The sequence below is a fragment of the Clupea harengus genome, chromosome 19, assembly GCF_900700415.2.
Source record: "Clupea harengus chromosome 19, Ch_v2.0.2, whole genome shotgun sequence".
Taxonomy (NCBI): domain Eukaryota; kingdom Metazoa; phylum Chordata; class Actinopteri; order Clupeiformes; family Clupeidae; genus Clupea; species Clupea harengus.
The window spans coordinates 19,155,932-19,183,212 of record NC_045170.1 but is presented as its reverse complement, the minus strand read 5'-3'; the positions used below and the strand labels follow the sequence as shown (position 1 = coordinate 19,183,212).

The 27,281-nt window shown below is 46.1% G+C and overlaps 1 protein-coding gene across 2 annotated transcripts; it reads right to left on the bottom strand.

Annotated features, from left to right (window-relative positions):
* Nucleotides 1–2,528: 2,528 nt before the first annotated feature.
* On the bottom strand, nt 2,529–26,951 carry cgnb (cingulin b). Of its 2 annotated transcripts, XM_031585859.2 has the most exons (21): nt 26,579–26,951; nt 18,930–20,036; nt 18,634–18,734; nt 18,197–18,266; nt 14,981–15,069; nt 14,554–14,686; nt 12,990–13,202; nt 12,576–12,703; nt 11,630–11,656; nt 11,035–11,122; nt 10,682–10,894; nt 10,356–10,442; nt 9,732–9,980; nt 9,212–9,382; nt 8,720–8,881; nt 8,269–8,358; nt 7,877–7,960; nt 7,369–7,487; nt 6,779–6,887; nt 6,078–6,241; nt 2,529–4,950 (listed from the first exon to the last, which is right to left on the bottom strand). In XM_031585859.2, exons 2-21 carry the CDS (start codon nt 20,025–20,027, stop codon nt 4,818–4,820), a joined length of 3,528 nt encoding a protein of 1,175 aa, XP_031441719.1. In that variant the 5' UTR covers nt 20,028–20,036; nt 26,579–26,951; the 3' UTR covers nt 2,529–4,817. The 2 variants fall into 2 exon arrangements, with proteins under 2 accessions (XP_031441719.1, XP_012684354.2); XM_012828900.3 differs by lacking the exon at nt 11,630–11,656 and having other exon boundaries at nt 26,579–26,950.
* Between the last annotated feature and the right edge of the window lie 330 nt (nt 26,952–27,281).

Sequence of the window (27,281 nt, the reverse complement as noted above, 5' to 3'; positions counted from 1 at the left end):
CTGAAGATGTACGTAGTCCACAGGTTTAATGATAATAGATAGGAAGTGTAAAACTGAAATTTACAAAAGACATAGACAAATCAATTCTAGCATAAACATATAGTCATTGCATACAGTTACGATAGGTTAAATAAACATATATTGTATCTCACAAAATTCACAACAAAGGATAAAACATACCAACGATGCCTTGTTAAGGTCCAGATGTATGCAGGTTAGCTGTAGATAACACGAACATTAAATAATACGCTTGAATTGGCTGAACTGATTAGTTCGTTTGTCTTATTTATAGTTATATAAGGGTCACGCGAATTGACAGTTAAGGCTTAGTTCGTACAATGACAACTTGAAATGAAAACACTTATTGAAGCGCACGAACCACAACGGAAACACAATAGAATGTTAAACATTGTGACAAAACATCTTTTCTTTGCACCTCCCAACCAGACACACCGTAACAAAACAGTAGGTATGATGTTGGTCAGCATATGCTTTTCTGATAGGCTCTCAGACTGGTTAAATGATTTGTTTGTGTTGTTAGGTCCTGCACCTGAATGCTGCAAATGATAACAAATCAAGCACTGCTCTCAGTTCTGTCCTGGAATCTGTGTAGCGCTTTGGTTTGCCATTGAGGTATGCTTCCTAATTTTGCAAAAAGCTGGTATCCCTTTTTAACATTTTCCATGAATTTACACTGCAGCACAGATCACCACTTCAAAAATGACAACTGAGGTGAAACATCTCTCTTAGACAATGCCAACTACACATTGCTAGTGTCATACTATTTATGGCAGGACTGCTGGGTTGAATTTAACAGGTTGTGTGTTATGTCTCCTCACTGATCACTTAATTCATAAGACTAAACATAGAGTTTTAACCTGACTCCTACCTCTCACCACATATGCTTGTGTGCACCTCTAGAACATCGAGGGGAAATGGTGCTTGGCAAGTCAGTCTGGAAATACGAGGTCAGATATGAGGAAACATTAGTAGGGTGTGTGATCAATTCTATCAATTCTACTCATTTAAAAAGAATCAATGGTATTACATGAGCAACCACTCAAAATTGTGGTTTAGAGATACAAGAAAATACTTACTGGCATTTTGCCTTATTCAGATCCATTTTCTTCTCCAGCATCCACAATTACTGTGCTTTTGCGGTCACTGGTACAGGAGATGACGTGAACAGCCAGAAGTTGTAATGGCATTTGTTTACTGCAAGAAGCCTTGGGCATTCACTCAGATTCTTAGGAATTGGCTGGCAATGGAGTTGTATCAATTTCAAGTTGAAGTGGCACTGTGCTGCCTGTTGCTGCTGCTGCTTGCTGTTTGCACAAGCGCTCGAGAATAGCCCTCTGATTCTGAAGCAGTTAGGGCCTCTGTCCACTCCCACCTACAGTATATTCATATTAACCAACCTTTTAAAAACACCATGTTAGGAAGGAGAAGCTTCAATTATTTGAAACAAACTGTGAATTGAGTTAGGCCTACTTTATGTTGAAGTCTGTAGAAATTGCAGGCAATACTGACCTAGATAGAAGGCCTGCTGAAAGCCGCTAGGATGTATGTATTGTTGTTTAAACATGATCCTGTAGGCAACGCAATCATTGATTAGTTTCGTTAAAGTTGATGATAATTCAAAGATATGAAGATCTTTTCTTGGTTAGATTTCCGTTCATATACCGCTACATCTTATTTTAAATTGTAGGTTGACGGATACAAAATAAATAAAAAAACAACAGGTGAAAAAAAAAACAGGACATTTTCACCTTGGGCCATACCTAACGCATTCTGGAATCTTTGCCTTTAGGCTTCAAATGGACAGGTCACGCCTTTTCACCATAAACATAAGACCCATCTTAAAAAAAAAAAAAAAAAAAAAAGACCTCTGCTCTTTCCTTGCTCAGGCGTCCTCCGTCCTCCCTCTTTGTCTCCTCTGGCAGCAATTAGAGAAATGAGACATCATTAATGACGTTGCACTTCGAATGATTACCAGGGCACGAGCTGTAGGACCGAGGACCGAGAACAGAGGACGCACGGAAATAAAAGTATGGGTACATGGGAGGGATGACTGAGGTGAGCTGGTTGGACTGGTTGAGAATTTGCTTACCTGGAAGAATGCAGATCTGCGGAGGTTCTGACGCTGCAAAAAAACAAAACAAAAACAAAAAGGAAACTAGAAACTGTGTGGGAACAAAGAGAGTTTAGACGTGGCTGAGGGAACATGCTGAGGGAACATGCTGAGCCTAAAAACATCGTCCTCAGCACGTGGAGCACACCAACTGAAGCTGGCAAAAGTCACTTCTGCTTTGTTCCTCTGTACTTCCCTGCAAGTATCTCTACAGATCTGCTAGTTGGAGCTTGTGTGTGCAAAACTAAAATGTTATTCTTTTGTTCAGAATTGAACTGATATCCTTCAAGGCAAGTCTGTATACTGCCAGGAATACAGATAAACATGTCCATCATCTTTAATGTTGGTACTGAAACAAAAATCCCAGTCTCACATCTGAAGAACACAAGGAGACAAATGCCAAGATGACTTGTGCAAAATTTTATTCTGAGATATCAAAAAGTAGCTTAACTGCTGAAAAGATAGATTTACAATTTCCTTCAAAACATCACATTTGCACATCATTTTTCTCCAAAGAATCACAATCTCAGAAACGGAAGCCACAGTACAAATTACTAAGTAGTAAGAGAAACACTTTCACATCATTTAAGACTTATGAGAAATCTGATCTGGTGATGCAGGTGCCAAGCAAAACAGCATTCTTAAGACTCTAATTCCCTGCAGACCCAGGCCTGAACCTCCTGCAACCACACAGTCAGAGGAAGCTGGCTGAGACTTCACACACACTTTGGGATGTTTTTCGCCACTCAGTATAGTCTTCTGAGTGAGAATGCCCTCCAACTCACGAGAACGTAAAAAACAATCAGAACGAGTAGAAAAGTAGTCAAATCTAAATGTGTGCGTTTGGTAAAAGCATGTTCATTAATCTCATAGTTTAAAGCCCCAAGTTATTAAATTACAAACAGAAACAAATATGTTGAGAGCTTTTTTGTGTATGCTTTCAAATCACATAAGGTAAAAAAACCTTTACAGCAGTGAGTACAGAAACAAACAAACTCCCACACACTTTGGGTATCGAGGACATCAGGTACATTTGCTAGAGTAGTCTGTTCAAAATGTCTGACCGACCAAATCCATACAGCAACCTAAAGGTACAGGAACCCCAAGACAAGAAAGGGCTAAGGATCACTTCAGATACAAGATTAAGACAGTGCAGCCCAAAAATACACGGGCACAATTAAAACCTTCACTTCTTATGGACCAACACTGTACATCACATGACATTCCTCTCTGAAAATCAAACCGTGTATCTCAAATATACACACCGAGTGTTGCAACCCAACATCATCCAAGCTTTAAGGACTTTGAGTCTGAAAGTGTAATTGTGGCATACAGTGCTCCCTCCAGAGGCCGAGCACCAAATTACACAGAGCTGCTATTCCGTGCCCCTACTTTAGAGTTTAACCCGTCTCATAAATCTCTATAATCAATCGGTACAGAACGAGACCAAATCCCAGGCAGCGCTGTACCAAAATGTATACTCTTTACAGCTACAGGTTCTCCCTGTTGTACAGTCCAGTTCATACGTGCGGTCAATGCACACATACAATTCACTAAATAGTTATCCTTCACTTTGAAAAGTACATTTCATTTGTTAAATAGTTATGTAAATAGTCTGCTGTTTAGCTTAAGCATTTCCAGTATAAATAGTGTGCTACATGTACCAACCTGTAATAAAGAGACTTATTGTCAATGCAGAAAAACAGAGATGTCTTTCAGTTATAAGTGTATAAAAGGGAGTTCCCTTTCCCTACCCAAAGCAAATAAGCCAAATTTAACAGGCAAATGAGCTGCTCGATTACAGGTGTCACTTTTCAACAGACGTCACAGTTCACATTCAGCCGTAAGCAAACATACTAGCCATCAGAACCACCAGTCATTGTCTGTCTCTGATGAAGTGCGACTCTAAAATGGCGTCCACAGAAAGCTGGCTTCCCAAGAACTCAGGTGTTTTTTTGTTTTTTGCATTGAAATATGCAACTAATTACAGAGTAAAGAGGAAGAAAGGTAACGACATCAAAAAAGAAACATGACAAAGTACTGTTCCCATGTTCGGGCTCAAGTGCATCATGCCAGCGGCAGTGTTTCTAATGACTCACAGTGACTACAACATGACCGCACCTGTTTAAAGCTGGCGGGTAGGTCATGCAATATAATCAGAATACATTCGGAATAATAGTGAAACATTCAATATGACGTAGTCTACATGCTGGATCCGCTTTGTCCAAATAGTGGAGAAAAGGCAAAAGTCAGTAATCTGTTTCAGCAGATCCAATGGAATATGAAACACTGTAGACAACAGGGGGAGTCTGTCTGCTGAAGATCTTCTTGACCTCTTAAAGCTTGAACTGTCAAAGACTTGAGTGAAGCTGCGGTATTGCTGCTTTGTCCACTCAAAGGGCATCATGGGGAAAAGAGTCTACTGGGTAAAGGTCAGAGGTCACTTGAGCTGTGATGAGATGAAGAGCACTTAGCTTCACTTCCAGGTCCTCTGTCCATCCTTTTCATTTGGACTCTCACCTTTGAACTACACACGTTTATTTTTCCTCTTTTCCATCAGCCCATCATTATTCCCTCTCTCCTTCTGTCCTCAGTCTCAGGCTTTGACTAAAAACCCTTTTTGTACACTAAGCTTCTTTATCCAAACCCCTGGAGTAGATCAGGTGTTAGACTGGACTGTTTCCCTCTAGCAGTTGGTGGTCTGAAGCTGCGTCTCCGTGAGGATGGAGGTGATGCCGTTGTCGTAGTAACCGTCCTCCTCGTCCGAGCTGAGATTGCCGGTGCCTAAAGTCGGCCGTCGTGACTGCTGCACTTTCCTCCTGAGGTGGGGAAGTGACAGAGAGACAGACAGAATGACAGAGAAAGATAAAAACGTGAGAAAGCGAAAAAGAAAGAGATAGAGTGAGGGTGTGGGCGTGGGGAATTGACATCAGTCCTAATAATCTAATAAAACCATTGATATGAAAGACCATGGTCCATTTAGTTTGACGCAGTAGAGGTTTGCATTTAAAGCCTAACACTAACAGCACACATACCGCTGTCCTCAGATCATTCACTCCACAAGCTCCAACATAAGTAGGATTTTTAAACTGACATTGCGGCTCCCTTGGGGCCATGGTGGCTTTGTGTTCGGAGGGGGGGGGGGGGGGGGTGGGGGGGTACGTTTGTAACCCCGACTCCAAGCACACTCCAATGGCCTCCAGCACATTCCACAGTCTTAACACAGGGAGTGGCAGATCACAGTAACTGACAGAGCCATGCTGCTCTCAGTGGCTCAGCAGCTCCACCTGCTGGTAACACTCTGCCTAATAGTGTTCAAACAAATACCAAAGTGAAAGGACTGAGGTGTTCCTAAATGGATGTAGGTAAGATGTACACAGAATATCCATGTATGTGTGTGTGTGTGTGTGTGTGTGTGTGTGTATGGCTAACGTGTGTGAGGATGTGTGTTTGTACATGAGTGATATGTATGGATGTAACAATTGTATGTGTGCATACTATATGGACGAAAGTATTTTTGCCACACCTGTTAAATATTGAATTCAGGCGTTTCAATCAGACCCGTTGCCACAGGTGTATTAAATCAGGCACCTAGCCATGCAGTCTCAATTTGCAAAATGGGTCGTTCTGAAAAGCTCAGTGACTTCAAGAGTGGTACTGTGATAGGATGCCACCTTTGCAATAAGACGGTTCATGAAATTTCAGGCGGTGTAATGGTCAGGTGTCCGAATACTTTTGTCCATATAGTGTATATATATGTGTGTGTATGTGTATGATCAAGGGTGTATGCATGCGTTTCAGTTCATGCATGTGAGCGCACCTCAGTGTGCAAATATGGTGTATGAGCTATTTGCATGTGTGTGTGCGGGTGTGTTTGTAGTGTGTGAGCTGTATGCCTATAGCTTGTGCGTGAGTGTGCGCGTCTGTTTTGGAGTTTGCTGCATACTTGAGTTCTCCCTCCAGGGCGGAGACTTTGGCCTGCAGCACCTCCTGCAGCTCCTGCTGCTCCTCCAGCTCCCTGAGGGACTTCCTGCGCACCCCCTCCAGCCGCTCCACCTCCCCCTCGCTCTCATCCACCTGCCGCTTCAGAGACTTCACACGCAACAGCAGCTACACACACAGAAATGCACACATACATACACAGACACGCACACACACACACACAAAGGCATAAATACAACACATGTCCACTTATGTCCACTAATAATACTGCCTCTGCGCACACACACACACACACACACACACACACATTATTTGGTATTCACCTCTCCCCCACCCCCCTACTTCTTCAAAGCCTCAGCAGTGGCAACACACACAACTCCAGATGTAATACATCAATGTAGCAACATTTCTCATGCGCATAATACACACACTAACTCCCCCTTCACTCTACCTCAAACAGCTGCCACTTCAAAGCTTTAACGCACAGCAAGAGCTTCACACGAGCACTTACAACCACACATACGTACACTTATTGATATGTGTGTGTGTGTGTGTGTGCGCCTGTGTGATGCTCACCTTGTCTCTTTACCTGGCGTGCTCGTGTTTCTCCTGATACACAGTATGAGTGTTTGTATACTGTGTGTGTGTGTGTGTGTGTGTGTGTGTGTGTGTGTGTGTGTGTGTGTGTGTGTGTACGATCCTTACCTGGTCTCTCTGTTCTGCGTGTTGGTGCCGCTCCGTATCCAGAGTGGCGTTCACCTCCTTCAGCTTCCTCTCCATCCTTCTCTGGGATGCCTGGATGTTGCCCTTCTCCCTGACCAGAGAGACAGACACACACACACACACACACACACACACACTTTATTACACAATCAAATACAAATACCTATGCTACATACTATGATTTACACAGACATAAAATGCTAGCTAATGTCAGTTTATGTAATTCTTAGATGGTCTATTTCTGGCAGGCATACTAGTACTTTTGTATGTTTGGGAAAGCTGATGTGAATGAATGGATTATATTCACATCTGCTTTGTCTAATGAATAAAGCAAAAAGAGTTGGAAGCATAGTGTGTGTGTGTGTGTGTGTTGTGCGGGAGTATTCAGCATTTTAGCTGTGTTCGTCAGGAATACAGAGTAAAGGAAAATGTGTGTGTGTGCGCCCGCACGTGCATGTACACACACACACACACACACACACACACACACACACACACACACACACACACACACACACACACACACACACACACACACACACACACACACACACACACACACACACACACACCTCTCCTCACTGCGAAGCCGCTCCTCCATCTCCAGCACTTTTGCCTCCAATAGTGTGACTCCAGCAGAGGGGCGACTCTGACCCTCCATGTCTGCCACACGAGACTTCAGCTCCTTCACCTGAGCGAGAAAGAGAGAAAATGGGGGAGAGAGAGGGAGAGATTGAGAGAGTGAATTACAGAGGGAGCAAAAAAAAAAAAAAAAGAGAGGATGGGTGGGGGTGTCATAAGAAAGAATGATGATGAAACGATTTATCACAAAAGCAGAAAGAAAAAAGAAAGAGCCATTCCCCGACACGGTGTATTTACACGCAGATGTGCACCGCTCTGGGTGTGTGTGAGTGGGGCAGGGCAGCTAATGACAGAGTGGAGTGGGCTGAGTGTGGTAGAAGGCCTGTGTGATTGCATGTGAGACTAAAGCAATCAGGCATGGTGAGGTGTGGAGTGTGTGTGTGTGTGTGTGTGTGTGTGTGTGTGTGGAGGGTGGAGGGTGGAGGGGGGCAGCAGTACCTGTCTCTCTATAGCACTCTTATCCATCTCCAGATCATGTCTGGCTGAGCGCTCCTGCATCAGGTCAGAGCGCAGCTGATCAACCTGAGAGAGGAAGGGAGAAAGAGAGAAAGGGAGAGAGAGAGAGAGAGAGAGAGCGAGAGAGAGAGAGAGAGAGAGAGAGAGAGAGAGAGAGAGAGAAGGAGAGAGAGGAGGGGGGGCAAATTACAGGGGAAAAGAGAATGGGTGGACGTGTAAAGTGGGATATCAAGATTACATGAAGCAAAACAGCGAAAGGTAAACATGTTATTAAGAGAAGAAGAAACACGGGCAGGGGTAAGGTGAGAGGGGGAACGAGTAAAGAGTGTTTACTCACTGCACTGCAAGAGTGTGTGTGGTAATGCCAGTAGTACCTGTTCTCTGCTTCGTGCGACGCGATCATTCAGGAGCTCGGTGCCAGTCTTTTCCTCATCCAGCTCAATTTCCAGACTCTTTATTTTATCCTGCAAAACACACACACACACAAACATCAGAGACATTATAGAACACACACTCAGACATGATAGAGAATCAGCTCTCTGCCTTCTCATGAACTACACCAAGGAGACCAGAGACTTTAACTCAGAACCACTCTGCTAGCAACAGGTTTCATGTTTGGAAAGGTTTTATGTAAAGGGCTCTACCAAGACACGTTCCTGGACAGAAGGCCAGAACGGAACAGAACAGAAACGGATTCTGAACCAGGACACAAAGCAATTTGCATATTTGTGTGGTTTCTGCCTCCTTTGTGTGTGTGTGTGTGTGTGTGTGTGTGTGTGTGTGTGTGTGTGTGTGTGTGTGTGTGTGTGTGTGTGTGTGTCTGACCTCCAGGCTGCGGATCCCTCGGCCGCGGTCGCTGTGGGAGCTCCTCTCGGCCTCCAGCTCGCTCTCCAGGTGTTTGAGGCGGCCGGTCATCAGGTCCCTGTCCAGCTGCACGCTGTCCCTCTCCTCAGTGCAGCTCAGCAGCTCCCGCTTCAGACGAGACACCTGAGAGAGAGAGAGAGAGAAACAGACAGCAAGACAGACAGACAGACAGACAGACAGACAGACAGCAAGAGAGAGAGACAAGCAGAGAGAGGGAGGGAGGGAGAGAGAGAAACAGAGTGAGAACATAAGGGATAGAAAGAGAGTATATCCTTACCTTCTGCCTCTGGCTGTACCCTTTCTGCCCTGGCCCGTCCGTCCGTCCGTCCGTCCGTCCGTCCGTCCGTCCGTCCGTCCGTCCGTCCGTCTGTCTGTCTCTCCTTCGCACTCAACTCACTTTCATTCATTTCAACTTTATACATGCGTGCCCCTCTCTCTCTCTCTCTCTCTCACCTCTTCCTGTAGGTTCTTGTTGGAGGCCTGCGCTCTCTGCATCTCGGTGAGTCTCTCCTTGCTGAGGCGCTGGGCGTCCTGTAGGTCTCTCCTGGAGCGGTCCCTGAACTCATCCAGCTGAGACTGCAGGGTCTGCACCGACTGACGCGAGTCCCCCATCATCAGCTCCATCTGGGGGGAGAGAGAGAGAGAGAGAGAGAAGGTTAGGGTTTGACTCTTGAAATGCCATATAAAAATAGATATGTCCAAAGCATTTTGTAGAAGCACAAACCTTTAAAAAAAACTATCAAAAATAAAATACAACACCAGCTGCACCAACTGAAATGAAGGTGGGGAAAGAGTAGAGGAGAGAAAAATACAGACAGAACGGGAGAGACAACAAATGGAAAAAAACAATGAAATGAATAAATGAAAAATAATAAAAGCATGATAAACATAACAAACTGGGCATATTGCTGAGAGAATAGAACACATTGTAGTCCCTCCCTCACACACACACGACACACACACACACACAGACCTCTTTGTTAATCTTCTCCAGGGCCCGGTCCAGCAGTCTCTTCTGTTCCTCCAGATCAGTCTTGCCCCTGCGCAGCGCCTCCCTCTCCCTCTCCCGCTCCTCCAGGCGCCGGCTGAGCTCGTCGCGCTCCTGCCCCAGCCGCGAGGCTCCTCTCCGGGCCTCCTCCAGCTGGGTCTTCAGGGAGCGGTTGTCCTCCTCCAGGGCCTGCTCCACCTCTGAGCTGCCCGCCGTGCTGGACTGGAGACGCGTCTGACAGAGAAGGGAACACAGGGAGAAGGGCTGGGATGAGTATATGTGTTACAGCCATCATCCTAGCCTAGTGCTAAAGCCACTGTCTATGGGATTGTCCATGTAAGTGTGTGTGTGTGTGTGTGTGTGTGTGTGTGTGTGAAATGTAGCAGAACCATTTAGGTCTATGTGTTTGAATGCATGTGAGAGAATCCAAAAGAATGAGGAATTGAAAAGTGTGAATTCCTCTGTGCACCATGAAGTATTTGACCTGTACCTGTGTAGAAGTGTGCATGTGTACCACAGCAAATAACAGAGTGAATGGATGAGAGAGAGTGTGTGTGTGTGTGTGTGTGTGTGTGTGTGTGTGTGTGTGTGTGTGTGTGTGTGTCTTACCATGCGGGCCAGTCTCTCTCGCAGGCGTGTGTTGGCCTCCTGCAGCTCCAGGTTCGATCCTTGGTCTTGAGAGGAGGTGACTGACGCCTGAGATGAAAAATGAGAGGAGCGGAAGATGGGCTGAATGAGCAGGTGAATGAATGGATGAACGAGTGAATGAATGAATGAATGAGCAAGAAAGATGAACAAAGAAAATATCACATACGTTAAAAGTTACCAGTGGCTCAAGCTACTTAAATGAAGAGTATGTCTAGCCTAACCACACACCAGCTTTTTAAAAATAAGCCGGCATAACTACGGAACATATGTGGCAATTCAGTTTTTACATGCTTGGTCTTCTCGAGCGCCCTCTCCAGCTCCTCCAGGTTCTTCTGTGATTGCTCTTTCCAGTTGTCAATCTCGGTTTTCAGTTTCTCCTCTCGCTCCTCACTGGACGCCCTGGCCGTCTGAAGCTCCTCCTTCTTCCTCAGTAACTCCGCCTTCTGTTGGTCCAGCTCTACTTCAACGCGCTTCAGGTCGTCACGGCAACCCTGTAGCTCCTGCATTTAAATGCAGTAACCATGACAGCAAAGAAATTACAACAAAATCTCTGTTCGAGTGTGTTCTCAAAGTGTGTGTAGAAATACAAGCATTAATGCACTGCATGTCCCTCTCCTTAGCTGACATGTGTGGGCATTACCTGCAGCAGTGAGTCCTTCTCCTCAGATCCAGACATCTGTTTCAGTTTGTCTTCCATCTCCTTCCTCTCCGCCTGCACCTTAAGCAGTCTGTGTTGGCGAGGGGAGACAAAATGGACAGGCTTCACAATCACACACAAAAAACACACACACTGCTTAAATGTACACACAAATCAAGATGGAACACACTGATCACGTATACGCACTAATCACTCAGTGAAGATTATTCAGAGGCAATCATACCTCCTGGGATCACATTTTCAGTTGCTACCTCGTAATCATACCTTATCACACAGTCATCACGAAGACAGTTAACACACATGCCCAAACACACACAAACCAGGACGCACAGTGTGCCTATCCACAAATCGAAACACACACACACACATATACACATTCATACTACATAATACACAGATATCCACAAATACATTTAACTACAAACAAAACTACTAAGAAAACAATATCATCTAATAAAGTCATTGCTGATTATATTTGAGTGTGATTGGCTGACTGGCTGTGATTGGGTTAGTTGTTGTAAGTTTTTCAGATTGTCACGACTGGATTGGTGGGTTAGTGGACTGCTAGGGGCCTCACGTTCTAGGTGCTCTGCGCTGAACCTCTCTGACCAATACAAACCCACGGGTGGACAGAGTCACAGAGTCAGTGGCATGCAAAAAGGAAGACAGAAAAAAATTCATTTAAAAAAATTTAAATTTGAATTAAATAAATAAAACACCAGGTAGAAGGCGTGTCTGCCTGAGGTGGGTGAGCTACAACAAACACAGAAACCAGGTTACCCAAGAAGCATGTGATAACACGACACAAAGATATGAAATATTTACATTGCGTGCTTCAAGAAGGTTACATAAGAGTTTGGAACATGACTCTACAACAGCTGCCAGATAACTCAAAAACCAGTTTAATGTTTAACATAACCCTATATGGAATGGCTTGGCTAGGCCCTTAACACGAAGCTGGGAATATGGACAGAAGCTATAGCTATGGCTATAAAGATTTGCAAACAATGTAAACTGTAAGCCATCTGGTTATCAATGGTAGTATTTATCCTTCCACACTATACCAGGAGTGGTAGGGGATTACAGGGAACCCTGGCGCTACGCGTCTGTCAGGTGCATACTGTCTGAAGTACTGTATTTCCTCAGGACTGGGTAGTAGATCCCACTGCAGTTACACAGGGTCTGTGGTCAGCTTCTGATAAGATACTGCATGGGACTGTAAGGTGGCTGTAGGTGTGGTGCCCTGATGTTAGACTTGGCTAAACCTGTGGAGGCTACTGGGAGGGTGTGTTGACATTGTGCAATGACATTATCATGAGGCTTGAAGGTGTGGTAAGGTGACTTTCGTGTGGTGGGTGAGGTTGTAATGACATTGTGAAGAATGACATTTTGGTGAGTAAGGTTGTGGTGAATGAGGTTGTGTTGCTGTTGTGGTGCTGTCATAGAAAAGTTGTGTTGATGTTGTGGTAAGGTTGTGGTGATGTTGTGGTAAGGTTGTGGTGATGTTGTGGTCAGGTACTCACTCCTGTGAGGTGGAGTGCAGCTGCGTCTTCCAGTGCTGCTCCTTCTCCATGCTGCCCTCCAGCTCCTCCTCAAGAGCCAGAACTGAGTTGTTCACCCGCTCCCTCTCCTCCTCAATATCCTGCTGGGACTGAGGGAGAGGGAGAGAGGGAGGGAGAGAGGGAGAAAGTTTGAGAGATAAAGGAAAGAGAGCAAGAGAGATGAAGACAGAGAGTAGAAGAAGAGTTAAAGGAAAATAAAAAGGTTCTTATGGGTGTAAGGAGTGTGAACATGTGTGTGTCTGTGACATATTTCAAGTCTGGCACAAGTGTATCTCTTTTTTGTGTATTTGTTTGTGTGTTGCACGTGGACATTGGCATTTTGTGCATGTGCCAACAGGTGCGGGAGCGTGTGTGTGTGTGTGTGTGTGTGTGTACCTGTGACACATTCTCCATGCTCTGTCGGAACATCTCCAGGTCCTGGCCGTACTGTTCCTTCAGGGCCTCCATCTCCTGGTCGTGGGAGGCCACCTCATCCTTTAGCGCCCCCTTGAGAGCCGTGAGCTCGCGCTCGCGTTGCCGTAGCGACTCCTCCAGGCGATGTCGTTGCAGGGCCGCCTCTGCCAGGTCAGCCTTCGCCGTCACCAACTCCTACAGGGGGGGACAGGGGGACTGATTACCATTCAACTACACACAGGACAAGAGGATAAACTCCTACTGCTAATGCAGGGTTATGCGCATGTGTGGGTGTGTGTGTGTGTGTGTGTGTGTGTGTACTGTCGGAAGCTCCTTATGTGTGTGTGTGTGTGTGTGTGTGGGGGGGGGGGGGGGGGGGTATGTGTGGTGTGTGTGTGTGTGTTCTGTCTGAGAAATTTCTGTGTGGTGTGTGTGTGTGTCTTGCGTATGTGTGTGTGTGTCTCTGTGGGGTGTGTGTGTGTGTGTGTGTGTGTGTACCGTCTGAAGTGTCTCTGTGTGCGTGTATTTGTGGTGTGTGTGTGTTTTTGTCTGAAGCGTGTCTGTGTGGTGTGTGTGTGTGTGTGTGTGTGTACGGTCTGAAGCGTGTCTGTGTGGTGTGTGTGTACCGTCTGAAGTGTGTCTGTGTGGGGTGTGTGTGTGTGTGTGTGTGTGTGTGTACTGTCTGAAGTGTGTCTGTGTGTGTGTGTGTGTACCGTCTGAAGTGTGTCTGTGTGGGGTGTGTGTGTGTTGTGTGTGTGTGTGTGTACTGTCTGAAGCATCTCTGTGTGCTGTGTGTGTGTATTTGTGGTGTGTGTGTGTGTGTGTGTGTGTGTACCGTCTGAAGTGTGTCTGTGTGGTGTGTGTGTGTGTGTGTACCGTCTGAAGTGTGTGTGTGTGTGTGTGTACCGTCTGAAGTGTGTCTGTGTGTGTGTGTGTGTGTGTGTGTACCGTCTGAAGTGTGTGTGTGTGTGTGTGTGTGTGTGTGTGTGTACCGTCTGAAGTGTGTGTGTGTGTGTGTGTACCGTCTGAAGTGTGTGTGTGTGTGTGTGTACCGTCTGAAGTGTGTGTGTGTGTGTGTGTGTGTACCGTCTGAAGTGTGTGTGTGTGTGTGTGTGTGTGTGTGTGTGTGTGTGTGTGTACGGTCTGAAGCGTGTCTGTGTGGTGTGTGTTTACCGTCTGAAGTGTGTCTGTGTGGGGTGTGTGTGTGTGTGTGTGTGTGTGTGTGTGTGTGTGTGTACTGTCTGAAGTGTGTCTGTGTGTGTGTGTGTGTGTACCGTCTGAAGTGTGTCTGTGTGGGGTGTGTGTGTGTTGTGTGTGTGTGTGTGTACCGTCTGAAGCATCTCTGTGTGCTGTGTGTGTGTATTTGTGGTGTGTGTGTGTGTGTGTGTGTGTACCGTCTGAAGTGTGTCTGTGTGGTGTGTGTGTGTGTGTGTGTGTGTACCGTCTGAAGTGTGTGTGTGTGTTGTGTGTGTGTGTGTGTGTGTGTGTGTACCGTCTGAAGTGTGTGTGTGTGTGTGTGTGTGTGTGTGTGTGTGTGTGTGTGTACCGTCTGAAGTGTGTCTGTGTCGGGTGTGTTTTCTGAGACGCCCCTCAGCTCCTCCTGCAGATGGGCAAGCTGATCCTCCTGGTGCTGCAGCCGAGCCTCCGCCCCTTCATGGTCCCTCCTCATCTCAAACAATCTGGGCACAGGAGAAGGAGGAAGTCAGACTGACAATAACATGCACTTTTTATTGGCATAGTGCACTTTTTATATAACCAAACTGCAACCAAAACCAAGGTAAAAAAGGCACACAAAGACACTGTGAGAAATTGATACAACCTTGGCTGATAGCAAAGACGAAGTTTGATTAGACAGTTGTAATCATAACAACCACTTATGCCAAATGGTGCTTAAGATTGCTTCAACTTCAAGGACTCGTCCTTTTTCCACGCACACAATGCCACGTGCAGTTGCAATTAGCAAATGTCCTTACTGGTTATTGGCCCGCTGAAGGTCTTTTTGGCTTTGCTCTAGTTGCTGCTTGAGTCGCTGATTCTCCACTTCAACATCCACTGCTGAATTCTGAAGCATCGAACAACACACATACAGACATAGATAAACACACACACTATGTTTAATTTCAGTATCCAACCTTTGGGCAACAAACAGTTGCTACTGTAAGACACAATTTAAAAGTCATACATTACTTCTCTTAATATTGCCTGAGGCGTATTAGCAAAGACAACACAAAACCATACCCCCCAGTCTTCTGACCTATATCTCCACAGGTAACAGACATTCCTTTTGACATGCGCTCTCACACACACACACACACACACACACACACACACACACACACACACACACACACACACACACACACACACACACACACACAGGAGGCTGACCCGATCACCTGTCACCAGGGAAGATTATATCTGCTAGCCTACTTCATAACACATAACAAATAGTACATCAAAAATGAAGAAGAAAAAAAAAACAGCTGCCTATTTTAGGAGTGTGAGAAAAATGTGGAGAGACTGAACAGACAGGAATAGAGAAGGTATGTGTATGTGTACATGTGTGTGTTTCTGTGTTTATGCAGGTGTACCTGTGTGTGTGTATGTGTGTGGTTGTGTGTTTCAACACAAGGAGACAGCAGCCACCTGTCTTGTCTTCCTCAGGTAACCCAAAGCTCTCGGGTTTCAACTCAAACTGATACCCTACACTGGTGCCCCCACCAAACTGCTGTTACCACAGCCACACAGATACCCCCCTCCCCGCCATATCCACCCACTCCTCAGAGTCAACCAGACCAATTAACCGCCGTGACCCCCAACAGAGGGAACTGCACCAGGCACAATGCGCGGTATTAATGTGATATGTGATCGGTGGAAGCTAGTGTTAATACAACTAATTAATTCAGTTAATACAAACCCACCTCATTCCTTTGCCCCTCAACATCTTACTTCTCTCTCGTTCCCTCAACACATACTTCTCGTAGTACGCTGTGCACATCAAAATGGCTGACGGGCACCCTAAACAAACCTTTGCCGAGAACTGGTTTAATCTGATAGTCTTACATTTGGACCTATCAAGTGTTTACATGATCTTATTACACAGCCTGTGGGACTGGTAGAGACATCTCAAAAGCCTCCATTTTACAGACAGCTGCTGTAGGTAGTTTGAAGGTGTAGTAAACACAAAAAGAGCTCTAAATCAAACCGACTTTGCTTCCTTGCCAAATGAAAGCTCTCTGAATAGATTTTGACCTTGACGAGACTGTGGCTCCTGTCCGCTTTATTTGCTTAATTAAGTCATACAGCGAGATTGTCATTCACTAAATGCCTTCGAATCAGCCTGCTCAAGGCTTCACTCTAACCTAATGCACTACTGGAGGAGGCACAGCTACCTGATGTGGAGGCCTCAGCTCAGTCCCAACCCACAGGCACTCTCCCTGCACTCTTCTACCAGTAGCTAAGCAACAGACCACAGTACATTTCCATTGAGTCACTAAGCTAATGCTTTCGCACACGGCAATTTACAGCACAGCTTAAGTGCGCAATTCATCAGTACACTCCAAGACATGCAGGATTCTATAGTGGCTTCTTCTTTGAGGCCTATATCTATGTAGACCATATGGATTTTGTTCCCTACACACAGAACCTTTAATCAGAGGGTCCTAAGAAGAACCTATACAGCTTCTAAGAAGGTTCTCCAAGATGTAATTTCCACCAATGCAAACTAGGTGCTAGTTCTGAGCTGGTGCTGATGGTTCGTAGTCTAAGAACCGATTTGCTTTCCCACGGGTAAGAGAGCCGCCGTAGAGTCATGTCATCACGTCATACGTCTGTACTCGTCTCTGCTTTGCCAGCAACGTTGGCGCCAAACACAAGAACAACGGCGGACTATTAGGCATAGTTGCTGATGTCTCACATCAATGTAACGAACGCTGAATGTAACATTGATGTTATGAACGCAACATTACCAGTTTTCCTGGCCAAGGTTTGGTTCTTTGGCTGTCGAAACGTGAAGAACTGGTTTGAGATTAGTCACCCTTGAATTCCCTTGATGGAAAAGGGGTATAAGAAGAACTAATACAGTTCCTTCTAGCCTATGCTAACCTATACAGGTTCTTCTATGGACACAAGTCAAAGAACCAGGGAGGGATGTAAATAGCTCTATTCTATGGACACCCCCATGCACGCCCAGGCCCCTGAACCCAGGGCCTCTGTAGTGCCGTGTTGAACCAGCTGGACTCCTGTGGAGGAGGCGTCTCCTTTCCTCTCGCCTGATGCCCCTGTGCAGATGTGGCCCTGAGCGGAGCGGATCTGTAGCCTGGAAACGCTCCTTAAGAGGTGCTCAGCTTTAGCTGCATAATAAGTGCTAATTAAGGCAGACTGGCTCAAGCCTGAGCCACTCAAGAGCTCACAGAAACATTAACAAACATGACAAGGCCTCATGTGTGACGCCAGGGGACTTTGGAACACACACACACACACACACACACACACGCACACGCACACATACAGAGGGTGGAGGGAGAGAGAATGAAGAATAGAGAGAGGAAAAGGAAGAGGAAGAGGAAAATGTATGACCGTGTTTGAGACAAAGAAAGAGACAGAGAGAGAGAGAAAGAGAGAAGGAGAGAGGCAAACCCCTCCTCCTAAGCATTTGGTTTCCAGTTGTCTCTCCATTATTAATGGAGCACAATGACTGCTCTCCTAAACACTCCATCTAATCAGCTGTGCACCTCGCAGCCGCGGTTACCCAGATACCACACGGAAAACTCACAGCTGCCGGGGGCTGACAAGATGTCAACAAATATATGCAGAACAACTTCAACCCACCTTTTCTTTCTCTTCTACACAGCGTGACAGTCTCTCTTTCAGACACACACACACACACACACACACACACACACACACACACACACACACACACACACACACACACACACACACACACACACACACACACACACACACACACACACACACACACACACACACACACACACACACACACACACACACACACACACACACACACACTTTCCTCTTCCTGTTTCCCCATTCACATTAAGCAAATGCCCCAGAGAGATGCAAAACACGAGGCTCTCCAGCCCTGCAGTCCTGGATCAGGCTGCTTTGACTGGCCTCTGTGGCCCACCTAGAGCCCAGTGGGGGAAGGGGAGAGGTGGGCTTACCTTGGGCCCGCTCAGCCTCTCCTGGATCAGGGACGCTTTGTGCCTCAGGGACGCCTCACTCTCCGTGGAGCTGATGCACAGGACAGGAAATAATTAAACAACAGATGTTAGAAAAAGTATTTAGAGTGTGTAGGAATGGTGGAATCACTCACTCTTTAATTAATCCAGACTAATTCATCCTAACTAGTCAATAGAGGAGATTAATAAATAAGTGTTCTAATCAGATCTTTAGTCTTAAATCTTAGATTTAATCTGGCCTCTTAAACATCAAAAAGAGCTTACAACATGTACTATACAGACCATTATGTGATATCTGAAGTCTCCACAAAGACACATTGTAATGCAACTACAGCTTGAGCTCTTTTTAGGTCATACATTCTGTTTGTGTGATAAAGGTCATGGTCAGGTTAGGGGATGTTTTAGTGCACTGAACGCACCCGTCCTTAAGGATGTTGAGGATGGCCTGTTTGGGGTCTGACTCTTCCCCATTGGTCAGCTCCAGACTCTGACTTCTGTTCCGTAAAAGGTCAGGGGTCATCTGACAGAACAGACAAGTTGTGAGAGCACTCCCACACAAGATGCTACAAAATCAGCAATAAAGTGAACTGATGCATATATTACCCTAAAACATGCAAGAAGTTGAACTACAGTAAAGGCCTTGTAGGCATATTATGAGTGCAGTATTAGTGCAGAGTAACATATGGTGATATATGCAGATAGCATCTCCACTCACTGGCTTTTTTGGAAGCACTGGTGGTTTCCGTGGAGGCTGGGTGAAGGGTACCGGTTTGGGGGCGGGGGCAGGGGCAGAGACAGCTGTTGCCTTGGCAACTGTGGCAGGCTTGCGGCCCAGGCTGTTGTAGGGTGGGTTGGAGGCAAGAGAGGAAGAGGAAGAGGAGGATGCAAGAGAGGGGGCGTAGGGGTTAAAGGTCGGGGATGGGGACTTCCGGGGACTACTGTCTTCTCTTTGGTCGTTCCGAGTGTCCAGGCTGCGCGAACGCCGCCTCTCGTCGAAACGGAGACGTGTCCTAGCACCCGCCCGACCCCGGGTCGGAGTCTGGCTGGTGGGGGTGGAGGCGGGGTCGGTACCGGGCCTGTTAAACTTGCTGATGAGTTTGTTGATGGGGGCCAACGATTTGGTGTCAATGGCCTGCGCTGGTACTTCCTCAAAGGCAACAGGGGGAGGCGGGTCCGGGAAGGAATCCCGGTCCTCTCGTCCAATCCCCTTCAGCCCCACCTTCTTCAACCCGCCCTCAGTCAGCCCCTCGAGGCTCCTACACTCCACCCCATTGGTTACTGGCGGTGGTGCCGACGCAGGGGAGCGCAGCCGCTCCGTCGCCAGCTCCTTAGCCTCCGCCTGCCCCCCCGCCTGCCCGTCCCCAGGGGGTCTCCTGGACGGGCTCCTGAACCCCCCGTTGGGCTCCTCCTCTGGGGAGGTGGGCGTGGCGGTGAGGGAGCGGGGGTCCGAGGAGGGCCTGGGACTGGAGAGGCTGGGCAGGCTGGGCAGCGGGGAGCTGCGGCCGGACGACGACCCCCCCGGCGCGGGGCTCAGGGCCTGGGGGTGGCTCTTCAGCTGCACCCCGTACGAGTCGCCCTTCTCGCCGTCTTTCAGCACCACATAGGGCTGGCCGGAGATGCCCTGCACACGCACCGCCACGCCGTACCTCGACGAGGGAGGGGTCCCTGCTCCGCCACCGCCGGTGGCCCTGCCACCAGCAGTGGCCCTGCCGCGCTCGCCGTAGCCCCCACCCGTGTCGTCCAGGTCTTTGATGAAGCGGATCTGCACTCCGTAGTCGTGGGGGGCCTTCCTGTCTGCGCTGAGGGAGCTCATGGCTACTTCCTGTATGTGTGACACATGAAGCAGGAGAGAAATTCAAATGAGTTTGTGTTTGAGTATCAATACACAGTCATACTGAAACAAGCCTCAGGGTATAAGCCTACAGAACACTAGCTAGAGGGGGAAAGGTTGGAGATTTGGATGGATATAAGAAATGTCCATACCCGTCAAGCCTCACGTTTTATTCATTTCAACATTTCTCATGGGTCATGGGTACATGACACTGAATCTCACAGATCTCACTAAATCTTACAGATGTTCACACTCAACGGCACAGAATAATAATCACAACAAGCCCAATAGACTGCTATGCAGTGCGAGAGAGAGACGGCAGTGTTCACACTGTGTGGGTCACTACGTCTGTGTAGTAGTTATATTAGTCAACACTGTTTCAGTACTCAGCGGGCATGCAACTTTATCACTGAACAACTTCTTATCTCTATGAGCCGAGCATAGGTGTTTATGAATTGCTACTTGTTGTTTTCTTTTGTAGTGTGCGTGTGGGTGGCTCCTGGATTTCAGTCACTGACCTCACAGATTAGGTAATCAGTCATGGTAACTCGACATATATGAATATCAAGTGATGAATCCCTCTCTCTTTCTCGCTGATATAAAATAAAGATCTTTAAAAAATCCTACACATCAACAACGTACACCTTACATATTACTATGCTTAGCTATGGCTTGTGGAAGCAGGAACCGTTTTGACTTCAAAGACTTTATCTAAATGAGTTTATTATTTCATAATCTCTTAATCGCCATAATATGATTTCATAACCATAATTAAGTTATTGTTTTATTGTTACTTTATTGTTCATTATCTACTCCAGTTGGAATCCACTTGCTGCTCACGGGCTATATAAATAACTAAACACACACACAGTGAGGCTATATTCACGGGCTATATAAACAACTAAATACACAATAGCCAAGAGTCTTGTTCTGAAAATCTTTTCCATGCTTTCCCTTCTACCGTTGCACCCACACCCACATATGCCTCTCGCCACACACACACACACACACACACACACACACACACACACACACACACACACACACACACACACACACACACACACACACACACACACACACACACACACACACACACACACACACACACACACACACACACACACACACACACACACACACACAGAGTGTTTTGCATATGTCCTTCACTGCTGGCTGACCAGTGATCCTTTATGACTCACTCTGCCTTCCATTTCTGTCTCTTTATTGCTCTCCCTTGGTCTCGCTGCATCTCTTTACTTCCACAGCTATCTCTGTTTGTTACGATGTTTGTTCTCCAATTTGAAGTTTTTCTTCAAACTACCCACATTGTCAACATGCCCCTCCACCCCCCAATCAACTCTGCTGTGGAAAATATGCTCTTTGTCTTAATTAGCTGCTTACAATTAGCTGCAATTCTTTTGATCTGAAACCAGTAGATATAATAAAATAAAAAATAGCACTGTGTAGGCCCATCAGACATTTAACAGAGATAGACGCATAAGACCTCAATCATTGCAAGGTCATCACTATCAACTTAAGTAAGCTAAAGATGTCTGCCGCCTGTATTCCTTGTGTTTATCTGGGTTGTCCAAGCGTGTCTTCCGGAGAAATGTCTGGACCTGAGCACAGCTTTGAAGCCTCTGTTCGTGTTTAGGCACACCCTGATGCTGAGGTAGATCACAAGTCACGATAACATTCTTCTACGTGTTTGTGAACTTCTCCAGCAGACCTGCGTTGAACCGGTCTGATCCGTCCAATGCATTCAATGCAGTTTACGAGGGAAAGCCTCCTAAGCCTTCAGGCGGTCCCTTTGGATTTGCGTTAGTCAAACATGCATCTCGACTTCTGGAAAACTGGCCCTGGGATTGGCAGTGTTATTAAAACGAGTTATGGAACTCGTGTCTTGTCTGCAATTTCCCTGAAGACGGGAGAGAAATAATCTCCGGCAAAGGGGAAATCAAGTGCCCCGTTTAAACGGCATGATATGCAGGTCCAAGTCTATACATTCCAAAACCTATACAAGCCAGACTGACCTGTTTCCCCAGGCTACCAAAAACAAATGTTTCATAAATGACAAGTGACTGTGTGTGTGAGTGTGTGTGTGTGTGTGTGTGCCAACAACTGAGCTAGTGTGTCAACAGGTGTGGCTGCTATTGTGTGATGCACTGTACAACACGGGCTTCTGGCCATTCTGCATTGTTCCCTTCAACCTTCATTCAATGCCAAGTTTCACTGACTCTCTCTATCCCTCTCTCTCTCTCTCTCTCTCTCTCTTTCTTTCTTTCTTTCTCTCAACACCCCTCTCATTCTCCTCATTATACTGTCATTCACACTAATGTTTCATTACTACTGAGGAATAAACAGTGGACTGTAGGAGACTTACTGTGACATGATATGACTACAGTGGAACATTTATCAAATAATGTGGAAAATTGAAAGAATGCACACCTGAGCTCTCCCCATCTCACCTCACTGACCTCTTGTTTTACCTCTCTCTTTCCCAATGCCCCTCTCTCCATCTCTCTCTCTCCACCTCTCTTTCTTTCCCTCTCTGCATTCCTGCGCTGGGAGCCCATGGTTTCGGGTCTGCAAGGTCAGTCATCCGTGTGAAGGGCTGTTTGCTCAGCTGCGTTGGACGCTAATCAATAACTCACCCGGCTGATGAATCAATACCCCCGTGATGGGGCTGGGGGCAGGTGGGGTGGGGCTGGGGGCAGGTGGGGTAGGACGGGGCTGTGAGGCCGAGAGGCCGAGAGGATAAATGGGTGGGTGGGTTGTTGGGGTGGGGGGTGTTAGGGGGAAGTAGGAGTGGGTGGACGGGTTACACTGTAACAGCCAGTGCCTTGGCCCAGTGGTGAGCAGCTATTAGCCCCTCAAAGTCTGCCTTTGTCTACGCCAACATTCCCAGCATTCCATGCATGCTCCTATAGCGTACCGAGGCTTCACGTGGGGTGGCGCGGGGCCCAGGAGTGGATTAGGGAAGACGGGCGGGACGTGTCTGGAATGGGGACCATAGGGCTAGGGGGGGGCTCTTAAGCAGGGGACTGGGCCGAGGACCTACAGGCGGAAAAGATATACGGAAAGGAGAGGCAGAAGACATGAAAGACACAAAATGATGGGAGAGGGAGAGGAACAGAGAGAGGGAAGGAGAGAGAGCAAGAGAGAAAGGGGGAGAACATTGAGGGACACAAAAAGAAGAGAGAGGATGGAGTATGAGACCAATGAAGGAGAGACATATGAGAGAGAGACAGGAGAGATACATGAGAGAGAGACAGGAGAGACACAGAGGTCAATGTTAAAACCCGATGGGAATAGATAAGGGAAAACAGATGAGCGAGAAACAGGGTGACAGTGGCAGCAGTGTCATTTAATGAATTAAATGAATCGATTGAAATGTATTAATCTATTGAAAAGGGAAAATAGAGGACAGCTACCAAGTGGGAGAGATGTGGCACAGAGTTCCTAAGGCATTAGCACAAATTGTTGGAGACATACTCATGTCTCTAAAATGACTAACTCTAACATTAACTCAAAATGACTAACCCTTACCCCATTCGAACAGTGAAAGATGGCATAGGTTAATCTCTGAAGATTTCTCATTCTAGACTTAGTAGAGGAACAAAAAGCCACATTTAACAAGATTCTCTCCACCAGGAAACCTCATAGGTGTATGAAAGAGAGACACAGATGTATGAAATACTCAAGAGTAGCCTCTAGAGGAAAGCAGATCGCTAAATTAGAGCTACACCTCAAAATGTCCTTATTTCAATGAACGCCTGTTTAGTAAACATAGAAAGCATGCCTGTGTTACTGGACAGTGTCCTTTAAATACTGAATACTGAGGTCTCCAATCCAATACAGTCTAATGGCAGAGGGCACTGGGACATGGCAAGGCTGGCTGGGATCAAGTAGAGATAACCGAATGACAAAGACATAGGATTACTGGTCATCATCCTTCATCTAAGCTTTCAATGATCAGGCATTTGTCTTACAATGAAAATCTTGTGAGAGAATACCTCAAGCCAAAAGGAGGCTATAGAGTGTGCTATATCCTTGTGGGAAGGTTAAGTTATACGTTAACAATGGCAAAATTCCCCATTTCTAGATGTTTTTCATTCATTTCTGTATTTAAACAGAACAACTGCAGCAAACTGCAGACTCATGTCGGCTTGCCGAACCCTTTCCTGCACTGCAACCTCATGAAACTGGTCTGACTGAGAGAATCTGCGCTGTTTACAAAACACAAAGTGGCATAATCCCCAGCTCCACACACAGCCACTTTGTCATTACAAGGAGGAATGTCACCCTACTGAAGCATCCACTCCCTCTCTCACACACACACACTCTTTCGTCACTTTCGCTCTCCCTCTCTCACTCACTCTTTCATCTCTCTCCACTCATTTTCACTTCTGTCCGTCTCCATTTCCAGGCCCCCCTGTATGACTCCTTGTTGAAGTGGTCAGGGCATATGGAGTATGACACAGCAGCATCCTCATGTACAGAGGGCCAATGAGGAAGCTGTGGTCCCATATACAGGCCTACAGTGTCTTCTAGACACTGATTTTAGCATAACTGTGGTGTTGTTCTTTTTGTAACCTCGGCACCATTGTAAATGAGGGTCTTTTCCCTCAGGCTATTCCCGAGGCTAAAATAAGGAGTTGATATGCACAGTCGTTCCTTCCATCTGAGTGGGCTACCTCACTCTGAAATTGTTTGTAAACAAACCTGGAATGGCCATCAAGTAGAGTGTATTTAGCTCAAAATAACACTGAAAGGGCAGAAGCACCCATGTGGTTGTTGATAGCTACAGAGTAATGAATGGGCAGCCTTATCACCGTCACCTGGTCTCATTAGCGCGCAGCCTGCTACGTTAAAGCATTAGCAACAACTCACTGGAGAACGTAATGCATGGATAAACAACTACACATGGACTGCCACCTGACTAAGGAGATTTACTGGTCGCTAATAGTCCCTACAGAACACTGGAAACAAAACAAAAAAAATCTCACAGTAGCTCAGAGAAAATACATGGGCTAAATCAGGCCTCACATAGCACACCTGACTAGATGGGCAGAGACAGAAAACTACAGCGAATGTAGTATATTTTTCATTCAAATTAAGAAATATTATATTTACTTGTTAAGACATTCCATTTCTATCTGGTTCAACTAATATCTATATGGCTTAAGAGGGGCTAATCCTGATTTCAAGGTTGTCCATGTCAGCTCAGTTTATCTGAGAAGTCAAGGGCCCACAATGGCAAAAGAGAGTATTACAACTCAAATCAACAGACTATCCTTGATGACGCTTCCATCATCTGGACGAGGTCAGGTTGACCTCAGGGAGGAGACAAAAGATATGTTTTGTCTTCCTGAAAAAGCTCAGCTGACTCAGTTGAACAATTCCTGTAACTGAGGAGATCAGCTGCCCAGCCATGGAAATCTCCAGCAGCAAAGAACAGCGAGTGAAGGTGGCCCTTGAGGCAAAGTGGCGACTGTCCTATTGTGTCAGTAGGCCTAGATGACAAAAGCATTTGCACGGGTGCTTGTTAAGTGGCAGGTGCTTATTTCCACACTTACAGCCTGGACCTGAATACACCTGACCTCCAAAAAGGGCAACGGATGAGAGGGGCTACTTTTTATGGCTGATAATGGAGAGTGATGGCTGAACCACATCCAAGTTTTTTCTCAGCCGCAGGAAAGGAATATGAAGGTCTATCTTGAAGAATTCAGGTTAACTTGCCAACCTTCCCTCAGCCTCTCGAGACTAGGTTGCGTCACACCTACCCATCCGGTCGGTCAGTATCGGTCTAAGCGAAACTGCAGTAGTTTGCATGAGCGCTCCGGTCAGCACAGAAACAGAGGCAGAGGCAGAGGCAATAGGCTGCGTTACAAAGCGAATGATAACAAAGCCATGGGATTATCTTTCTAATGCCACTTAGAGAGCAAGTACACGGGGCAATAAATGTTCCCTAAAAGTCCCTCATTTGAAACTCAGGCGGAATATAGCCTCTGCTTTCACCGTTTTAACATCTCTTCGTATTCCACAAGGCATTCTTTAATCTCCCATGCATATCCATTGTACCGCGGCACTGTCGCATCATTTGCAGAGCTGTTGTTTCAATGGGCTCGTACTCACTTGTTTCACGGAACATCTAGCTAAACGAGCTGCAAACAATTACCTTTAAGCTACATATGTTCGTTCTAAAAGAAATACCACTGCGTTGGCAAAGGACATATTAAGGAATAATTTGTAGATTTAGCTAACAGTCCAAACTCCCATCAGGAAACGCTGGTCCTCGACAAGACAGTACCGGAGAAACTACAAAGCAACAGGTGCTTTCCCCTGGTCGCCGCAGTCATAATACTCCCTTCAGTTAGAAAAATACAGACAATTACATTACAGAAGTCCCTCTCAATAAATAATTACTTCTAGAAGCCTAATGAACATGCCGGGGTAGTCAAATAGACACAAAGCAAACAAGTTTTTAAGTAAGCATTGCTGTTTCAAGCACGTTAACGTTAACTTACCTGTGAAATACGACTCAATTCCGAGTGCAAAGTCGCTAATTCGGGTTCTTCTAAAGTTCTTCTTTATACCGCCGTGGTTGCGAGAATATACTGCCAATACGTACGAATTTAGAAGTATAGTTAGTTGTACCAAAATTGACAGCAGGGAAAAATCCCTATGGACAACCTGTTGCCTTTGCGTCAGATAACCATCAGCCCGCCCCACTGGCTTAGTGATTGGTCAAAACATGTTTGTAGGCTGCGCGAGCAACTCCCTGTATAGCTGATTATTGGATGGATGTTGACGTCAATCTAATACGAATATTGCCTCTTGGGAAAAGACACGCTTCAAAATTAAATCAAGAAATTGCATGATAGTGTTGCAGTTGGTAGTATGCCAAAAATACTACACCTTTCTATTGTGACCTGTGATGGATGATTGAACGTATTCATCTGTCACAGCCTCGGGATACTAACATTCTAATCTTTTCCCTACTGCTACTTCAAATACTACTAGCCTACTACGACCAATACTAGTATTATTAGCCTGTTAGAGCTCGTTTAGTTCCCGCCCAACCATTCTGGTACATAGGCTACAACTGTAGTCGTCTACCTTATACCGAACATGACCTAAGACACAAATGACTATTCCTTAGTAATAGTGTAATACAATTATAGTTTTTTCCACCTGACGGTAAATTGACGATGACGTGATCTGCATAGC